Here is a 9,361-nt window from a genome sequence, read left to right on the forward strand (position 1 = left end):
ACTGCGGGGACAGAATAAGTTATGTGGTGTTCACCAAGTGAGAAGGACAAGGACACTTTGATAAAAGACCCTGGTGTTCCGTCATTAGCCTTAAGTGGGAAGGAACTGTGGGATCCCGATTCAAAGCCACAATCCCTCTCGGCGGTTGCCCGCCTACACGGCGGGTGCAACTGGGCGCAAGCTAAGGGTTGCTTCAAAGCGCCATCTACCGATTTTATCCATCGAACAGGCGATCTTCCTGTAGGTACTACATTTGTTGAGAGACATGTCCGTTTTGTTTAGCAGGGGAACAGTGTCCATTCAAAATATTGTTTACCCCATATTTAATCTGTTCTGCAACGGTCTCTGGAACAGTGTCTGGAGATTTAGTATTTGCCGAATAATTTACATTCCGAAGCAAATATAACATATGCATTGCTTGTTGTCTGGGCACTCGCCAAGGTTAATAAACTCTACTATTTAAGCACGTGTGTTATAATTTTGAACAGCTGCATGAATCCTAAATTCCAACATTGATGAGTGTTGTATGGTTGCAGGCACAATCTTCGGTATGGCCAACACGCTGTCGTCGTTTGGCGGCTGGCTGTCCACCTACATGGTCGGTGAACTTACCAAAGAAAATGTGAGTATCTGTTTGAATATATTTCGACTTCGGAATTACAAATAAGTCATGTCTGTGCCTGCCGTTTTTTTTTCAAACGGACGGAATAGGACTCTGCTTTGGTGTAATAGCAGTGTTTTAGAACTGTTTACTACACCAAAAGACGCGTATTACTAGAATTGTTGGATTGTTCTTATCCCAACTCTATAAATTGGTTTGTAACTACATAACTAATCATTAATTACTAGATTGTATAAGACGTGGACGTGAAGGAAGGCGCTGGACGCAGACCGCTACCAACCGGCTAGCGTGGAAAGAATTGGGGGAGGCCTATGTTCAGCAGTGGACGTCCTATAGCTGAGATGATGATGATGATGATAAGACGTCCAGCCAGTCTAGGACGCGCATGGCGGCATTACACTTTTGTCCCCTTCTCTCGTGAGGTGTGATCTAAAACTCCTGTTTTTCTCCTCGAATTTACATTACGAAATGTATTAGCCTATCTTCTAAATTCGATGGAATGCCTTAATAACATTATATTAAGGCGTTATTCTAGCTCCCAATATTATCAATATTTTTCTCAGAGGCGGGCGTTGATCCGTGCGACACAGTTTTATACTTCTGCAGGGGTCATCGTTTTTTCCATTGTATCTGTACCCTTGTACTATACGAAATAAATTATTATTATTAAATTGATATTTCTCCCACAGAACACCCTCGAGCAATGGAAGATAGTTTTCTACATCCTCTCGGGTACCTACGTGCTTGGAGCGCTATGCTTCACGTGCCTGGGCTCCGGCGAGCTGCAGCCGTGGAACTCGCCGCAGAAGCCGATCTCCAGGGAAGACGAGCCTCTGAACGAGGAAAAGGCGTGAAGAGGAAACGGTAGGGGATGTAACACCATACAGATACGGAGGACCCATCGTTCGTTCGTTCGTTTCAGCCGAAAGACGTCCACTGCTGGACAAAGGCCTCCCCCAAGGATTTCCACAAAGACCGGTCCTGCGCCCTCGCATCCAGGCACCTCCCGCGACCTTCACCAGATCGTCTGTCCACCTAGTGGGAGGCCTGCCCACGCTACGTCTTCCGGCTCGTAGTCGCCACTCAAGAACTTTCCTGCCCCAGCGGCCATCAGCTCTTCGAGCTATGTGCTCCGCCCATTGCCACTTGATTTTAGCGATTATGCGGGCGCATACCATACGGAGGACCCATACTACGGATTACAAGTCACTCATAATACTTTTTACATAATGGATTTATTTATTTACATCTCGATATCTTTACAGGATGTTTTAACCAACGTTCAGTCTTTCACTATGGGATCTCTGAAATCACAAGAAAAAATCGACTGTATAATACAAAATTTATTTTTTGACCCCTATGTAAATAATATTCCTGTTATGTGTTACCATATGGGTCACTTTAAAATTAGGGATTGATGGAGAAAACGGGCATTAGTTACTTAGAGTCGGTCCCATATTGAAGTTGTTTATGTTCATGAGTAAAACATCCTGTAAAAATATTGAAACGGTAAAAAAACATTCAGCTTTTAATATTTATTAATTCATATCCTTTCAGTTCAGTTTCATGAATATCTATTGGACATAATGTTTTTTTTATACAAATTACGTATTACCGAGTTTAATGACATTATTGTGGTTTGAACCAATTTTTAATAAATATGAGTAATATAGAATGTTTCCTTACCTATCTGTAAATGGTGTTACAAACCCATCTGTTTAGATATCTCAAAGCCCGAAGAAACTACAGCTAATGTCTAAATGGATAAATAATAGTGTTTAAGTTTCCCCTGGATCGGTGAAAAAGACTGGGTGAAAGAGATTTGCCAGCCGTGTCATAATAAATAAGTAAATGAATATTTTTATTACTTTAATTAGGTTTACTTTGTAAACTAATACTTTTATAACGGTTGCTGTTCTACTACCTAAGAATACTTGATTAAAACTTATATTTTTTATTTATGAATTCTGCTACCACTGTTTATTTCAAAAATTTTAAAAATACCTATGGCAAGGCTGAGAAATCTCGAAACTACATATTGGTTTTGTAACAGTACTTATACGAGTATTGCTACAAAACTAAGGCAGTGTTGACTGGGGTTTTGTTAGTTAGCAACAATACCCCAGTTATATCTGTACCTAATGTTATTATTGCGACAAAAATACCAATTTTAATTTGTATTTCCTCTTCGGTGTATTTGTCACAGCAATAGCATAGAAAAAGTAAAAAAAAAAAAACAAAAAAAGGCTGTTAACGTATAAATTGTGATGTATTTATATAACGTGCCGGCTTGCGCAATGGACACTCGATAACGCGCCGATTTGTATAGCTCTACCCACGCGCGTAACGTCGAAATCTATGGCATAATTGTACCAAACCATTTGTGTCAAATTGCATACTTGTACGCGTTTTGTATACAATTTCCTTAACTAGTAAAACATGTAAAAGTATTTGTACAAAAAACATTTTGCTGAGTTACTAAGTTAAAAATTTACATTTGTAACTCCAAAACCATCGATTTCAGATGAATTATTACATAACTTCATTAAGAAAATCCATCAAGCGTGTGTAGCTACGCTATAGAAATCGGCACTTCGATTTGTAACGGTGATTCTGTGAAACCCGACTCATCGTTTTGAATATTAGAGTTAAGTTTCAAGAAATCGTATTGTGTAATGTTGTTGACCCTATACGCTTTGGGTTTTTGGCGCGTGGATATGTCGACAAGTTCAATAAAGTGCGTAAACACAATCTCAAACAGTATTGAAATAGGTATTTATAATTCGAATAGATACAATTGCATTCTCTCATAACATTCGATCACCGATCACACACTTTATTGAACCAGTATTTCGTATCCATGTGCTATGTTTTGTTGCAATGCGAGCTCGTTGTAATACGCTTTCAACCGACGATGTTAAATGATGCCTAAAGTCGGTGTAAGTATTTTTAATTAACTTTTGAGAAACTAGTTCGTGACAAAAGTCGATTAAAAATACTTGCCTATCATGCGCTTTACGCATAAATAAATGATTTATGTTAATGTAGTCGGTTTGTAGGACGCCGCGACTTGCTCGGAGCATGAACTGATAGGTAGTAGGTAGCGCGAATTAAAGGGACCAAACTAAGGGCAACAAACAACGCTTATTTATAGTAGGGAATATACTTCCCACTGCAACAGCAGAACCGTAGCAAACATATTTTTCTACTATAAAACTAGCGAACAACTACATAAGATTTCTTGTTTTATCTACAATTAAGTATTTTAACTAAGTATCAATTTATTTATTTTTCTACTATATCGAAAGTTTAGGAAAATTCTGAGCCATTCTAGTTTACCAGTGGACGGTCGGAACGTGTCCATAGACAAGTCTCGATTCTTTTACCGTAAGACATAGATATTAAGATTAAGCCATGTTCGCACCTAGCTTTATTACAAGGGACAATGCATTGTTATATTGTGCATTTCGACAGCTGTGATAAAGAGATTTGTCTATGGCCTGCACATATAGTGTTGTTAATGTTTAGAGCTCGCATATTTTAGATCCCTCGCGTTTTTGGAAAATGAATCTATACGGCTATTAGTAGTTCCTAAATTACGATCAGTATTTAGAAAGGTTTCGTTTCGCTCCGTTCCCCGGGCGGGCCTCTTCCAACGGTTGCAGGGTATACGTCCAATGAGTACATTATGCAAGCATAACTAAGCTCGCGCGTCTGTGGGAACGATTAATTCTTATAAATATTAGGTATTATTCATTATTTATATTAATATTTAATTAAGGAAACGTGTCAAGTATTTGTACTACTTTTCATGTAACTACTTTCGAAATTGTATTTTTATCGTATTAAAAACACTTTTGAGGTAGTTTCTTTAGTTAGGAAATGACACATCACTCAAATTACGGTCGTTAATGAACAAATAATTTGATTAATTTAATTTATATCTGACATATCCGAGTTATTTAATTTATTATAATGCCATGTTAATTTAAAAATATTTTAAGTATTTCATGTTTTACTTCGTCTCAGTACTAGTGCATAAAGTCGATAATCTTATTATATGTAATAATATTCTTGTGGAAAACTATGATAGTGTTTATCGCCAATGAGATCTTTTGTAATAGTTTACCGTGTTAATTGCATTATCATTAACTAATTTTATGTATTTGCATTATTTATAGGCAATAGTCAACGTCAGGTTTACTTCACGCAAGTAAATGCTGACAATTTTAATTACTACATTGTGTTACTTAATAAATGCGTAACATACTTTTTAATCAAAATACCCGTCGTACTGAAATACCCGTCGTACTGAGTTAATTACTTTTCATCACAAAGTAACGTAAGACACTCGACCTTTAGAATCTAACACCTCACTTCTCAAAATTATCATTAAAGGTTTTCGTATAGATAGAGGTAGGTACTTACCTACTGGAAAGTAAAGTAGAGAATGAAATAAGTATAATGTAATGAAATCGTTCTTGCTGACTGCCATCGCTGTTTTCGTTGCGCTATCGATACAGTTTAGATAATCAAATCATGGCCCATTAAATGATACCCATGTGTTTATCGATATAGTAGAACACCTCTAAAATATTGTCGACGAAATACCAACCTTATTATATCTGTTCTAGAGGTCGAGTTATTTTCATAGATATTTTATTTTCAAATTGCCGATGTTCATTCTCACTGCATGACGAATCCAGTCGATCGACTGACGCGTGTTCAGCCGATTGTGTTAATGTATTAGCAATATGTTATTGTATAATTATATTAATGCATGTGGACATTAGTTAACATTGTTAGTCGCCAATGACAATTCTGTACTTTTGTGAACCATTTATTTTTTTAAAATAAAGTTTTTATGAAAAATATTGATTCGTTTTCATTTGACATTTCCCATGTTTCCTTGTCTCTGGTTTTCACACTTCTTTGTTTAAATGAACTACACTGAACTGTCCCACAGGGTGGCGCCAACGTCGCCCCCATAGTTTTCAACGTGGCAAAAATCAGAACTAGTGATCCGGTATTGTCGGTGGCGCCCCCCTGTCAATGTTACGACGGGTGGGACAGTTCGTTGTAGTTCATCTATAGGGTACATCCCTTGAGGGTAAGAAAATAAAAAGTTCGTGTCTGTAACTTAAATAGTTTATTGAAGAAACATTACACGTTAGCACAGCCTAGCTGTCCCTACGAAGCGCCGCCCTACCGGTAACTTACAAGGCATGGTGATACAACACTCGGTGGCGCTGCTCGCTACTTGCGAAGTGCAACATACAACAACAGTCGTCACTTTAATATGGTAAATATAGTTAGTATGGTAAATGACTTATATGGCTTCAGTTACAGCTCGCACCATAGAAGCATTTGATTTTAGTTTCATGAAATATTTTGAAGAACACATCGCCCGTATTTACAAACATTATACTATGAGGTCTCACAGTGCGCGTGGACGCACAGGGTCACGCACGAACCAATCACAGAGCTCCATTCAACGCTGTGCGTTCGATTTGCTGCTTCACTTAAGCAAGCATCGTTTCTGAAATACGGGCGAATGCCAAATTTCTACTGAGGGCACCCTTTTCAGAAAATGTACATCTAAGCTAGTTTTTGGTTGCACTTCACAAGCAAGCAATCAATAACAAGGTTACTCGACTACAGTCGTCCTATCACAGGTTTACTATCAATACATAACACCAGTGGAACGTAAGCATAAATATTTTTCTAACGCCCAATTTGACATTAATTTCTCACTGATTTTCCGTCCATTGATTATTCTGTGCCACTATTTAAATTAATGTCAACTTGCGCATAATTACAAAACATGGAATAATAGTGAAACGTTGTCGCTTTGTTAAATATCACATGAATGAGTGCATTTAATACTAGTAAATTGTTTACAGGCAGTGTCACCTGAGAAACGTTTTATTGTTACTATGTCAGCTAAATAAATCTATGTGTCTACGCTACTACCTAAATGGTAGTATGGGTCATTTACAAATGTGTGTAGCAAAATAATGTGTTTGTCAAGTAACACCGCGCTAACTATTTGTGGCTACGCGTTGGGTCGGCGTCCCCGAAGACCATTTTAGAAAGACAGGTAAGGTTCAAGACTGCCAAGGAGTTAGGTACTTGGTGAAGTAAACCACGCAGCATTATTTATTTACATAGGAGCCAGATCACAGTACAGATAAACACTATATTATTATACACCACAATTAACAGATAGTTACCAAAACAATAAGTTGATCATTACTTGTTTTTCAAGCAACATAGTTTTTAAAACGGTATGTGGGTTCTTTAAACTGTACCACTTAGCATTTAGCGTACTTCCTATCACCTTGAGCTCTTGGCTTTATGATTTCAAACTGTCTAGTCAAAAATTGTGGCAATAATCCGGTGCCGCCGACACACCGCACGGCCAAGTTTCAGTCGCCGCCGCGCGACCACCCTAACTATAGCGTTTGTACTAAGCGTGGCTTCACTTCTCGGAACTCCCCAAACCATACAAGCTTACGTATGTAGTCAGATTATGAATTCGATAAATTATTATTAAAATAAAAATGGTAGGTCTTGGAAAATTTGAATTTTTGGACTATAGTGCGTGCTATGTGCAATCAAATTATTAGAAGCACGCATTACTCGCTAGATATTTCGATGGAGCTGTGTACCAGCAGCGGTCCTTTTCGCTGAGCGAATGTATTGCTATACAATTGTTAAAAAATTCATTGACCAGCAATGGGCATAGCAACGAGTCACGCTAATTCATATTTACCAAGACCGCAGAATAGTAGAATGTAGTTACAGACAAGTCACATTAAACGTAGAAATAAGACACATCCTTACTTTGCCGAGAATTAACTATTAAATATTCATAAAATTTTGAAAAGAGCCGCTCCCTATTTAAATACAATCATTAAAAGCACACTCTTATTTCTAAGTTTAATTTAGGGACATAAGATCATCGCTTGTAGCAATCCAAAACAACAGTAAGTCACAATCCTTTATAGTATTAGATACTCGCGCCCGATCGCACGTACTCTTGATCCCAACATTAAATTAAAACAAATTTACAACATCAATTAATTAATATTACACCAAAACAGGTAATTACATTTAAAATACACATATGCCGCACTAATAAACTCTGTATATTGATCAGTTACACAATTGATGTATAATAATTTCCACCATATTCTGAAATTTTTCAGATTGCTCAATTCATAATGAGAGGAAGCATTGTGTAACTTTATACAGCATTTATTCGTATGGAAAATAGACTAGAAATTGTTTGAACAATCATTTTAACACTAAAACAACGATTTGGTCAATTGACAACTAGAATTACACAACAATTTAAAACGAAAAATGAAATTTTCATATTTTTTTTAAATAGGAAAATTTGTAAGTTTTTAATTGACACAATTAACAAGATATTTCGATAAGTTTTAAAGTTAAGCTCAGACGTGACAAGCGATCATTGAGATAAAGATTTTTGATAACAATAAAAGGGATTGGAGTAATTTTTTATTTAAAAATATTTACAAATATTTGAATTTCTATTTACTGGAAAACAACAAGGGAACACTTGATCTAACGTCTTTTCAAAACTTTGTGATTCGTTGAAAATTGCATGTGCCAGCTTTGTGGGAAACGATACAAATATTTCATCAACAAATTAAGTGCACTGGAAATAATTCAAACATATCTTTTACTAAAATTATAATATTCAATTTGTTGGACATAAATATACAAAAACAATGAAAATCAAACTAATGATACATATTTAAATAAAACATCTTTTTACATTATCATATTGCTAACAACATGGAAGTACCTAATACTTGAATAAATAATCAACAATATAAGGTAGACTGGATTGGTCTGTGTTTTTTTATTTAGCGTTTAAAGTTTATAGACGAAGATGCTTAATTAGTCTCACAGGTGAGTGGTACCTATCGTATTCCCTCTCACCAGTTGGCGCCACTGGCGAGTGAGAGAACCTTATAGATCGTTTCATCCACGAAGACGCGCCCCACCAATTTTTGGTCGATGGAAGCGGGGTGCGGGGAGTTTGATCCGAGCAATCCGAGCGTCATTATTGTAATGTGCGTGTGCACTCATGGATGATTTAGCGTGTACCGATAACACTCAAACATTAGCGGAAGAATGGTGGGGCGCTTTCGTGGTTGAAATGATCTGCATACTAATAAGAAAAATTTTAAAAAGCTCTTTCCATACCAGTATAACCTTAACTACAGCTAAAAACTTTACTAAACGAAGCGCTCGCCGAGCCAGTTTTCTCGTACTACCCAAAGTAAGAACAAATTATGGCAAAAAAATGATCACTTTTGAAGGAGCGCAACTTTAAAATAAAATACCCTCAGAAATAAAAAATGTAAGCTTATTTAGTGGATTTAAAATTAAACTTGCTCAACATATTTCAGAAAGTACCTAAGCAGCTGGTTATAAAAAAATAAAATAATACGAATGCACTAAATGAGTACCTACCTTTGAATAAAATAAGCGTTTTGAACGATCTATTTGAATACTTATGTAAATGATGTTCTCATGTAAGTGACTATTGGTCTTTTTTGAGAATAAATTTCTTTAACCATAATGATCTATACTCTACAGTAGCGTAAACCGGGGAGGGAACACGATAGTCCTCATTGAGAGCGTTTTAAGTGTATATCTATCAGCCGTCTTCCAAAGTCCGATGTAATTTATTTATTGACG

General features: G+C 36.6%; 1 protein-coding gene across 1 annotated transcript in view; it reads left to right on the forward strand.

The window, feature by feature from the left end:
* LOC114353484 (sialin) overlaps nt 1–5,216 on the forward strand; it is a 28,704-nt gene extending 23,488 nt beyond the window's left edge. Inside the window, exons 6-7 of the mRNA XM_028305511.1 lie at nt 537–622; nt 1,312–5,216. Of these exons, the coding sequence (XP_028161312.1) occupies nt 537–622; nt 1,312–1,476 (251 nt within the window). The 3' untranslated portion in view covers nt 1,477–5,216. The remainder of the gene's footprint in view (nt 1–536; nt 623–1,311) is intronic.
* The last annotated feature ends 4,145 nt before the right edge of the window (nt 5,217–9,361 follow it).

The sequence above is a fragment of the Ostrinia furnacalis genome, unplaced genomic scaffold (assembly GCF_004193835.3).
Source record: "Ostrinia furnacalis isolate ACB-3 unplaced genomic scaffold, ASM419383v2 OfSCF1700, whole genome shotgun sequence".
NCBI classification, from domain to species: Eukaryota; Metazoa; Arthropoda; class Insecta; order Lepidoptera; family Crambidae; genus Ostrinia; species Ostrinia furnacalis.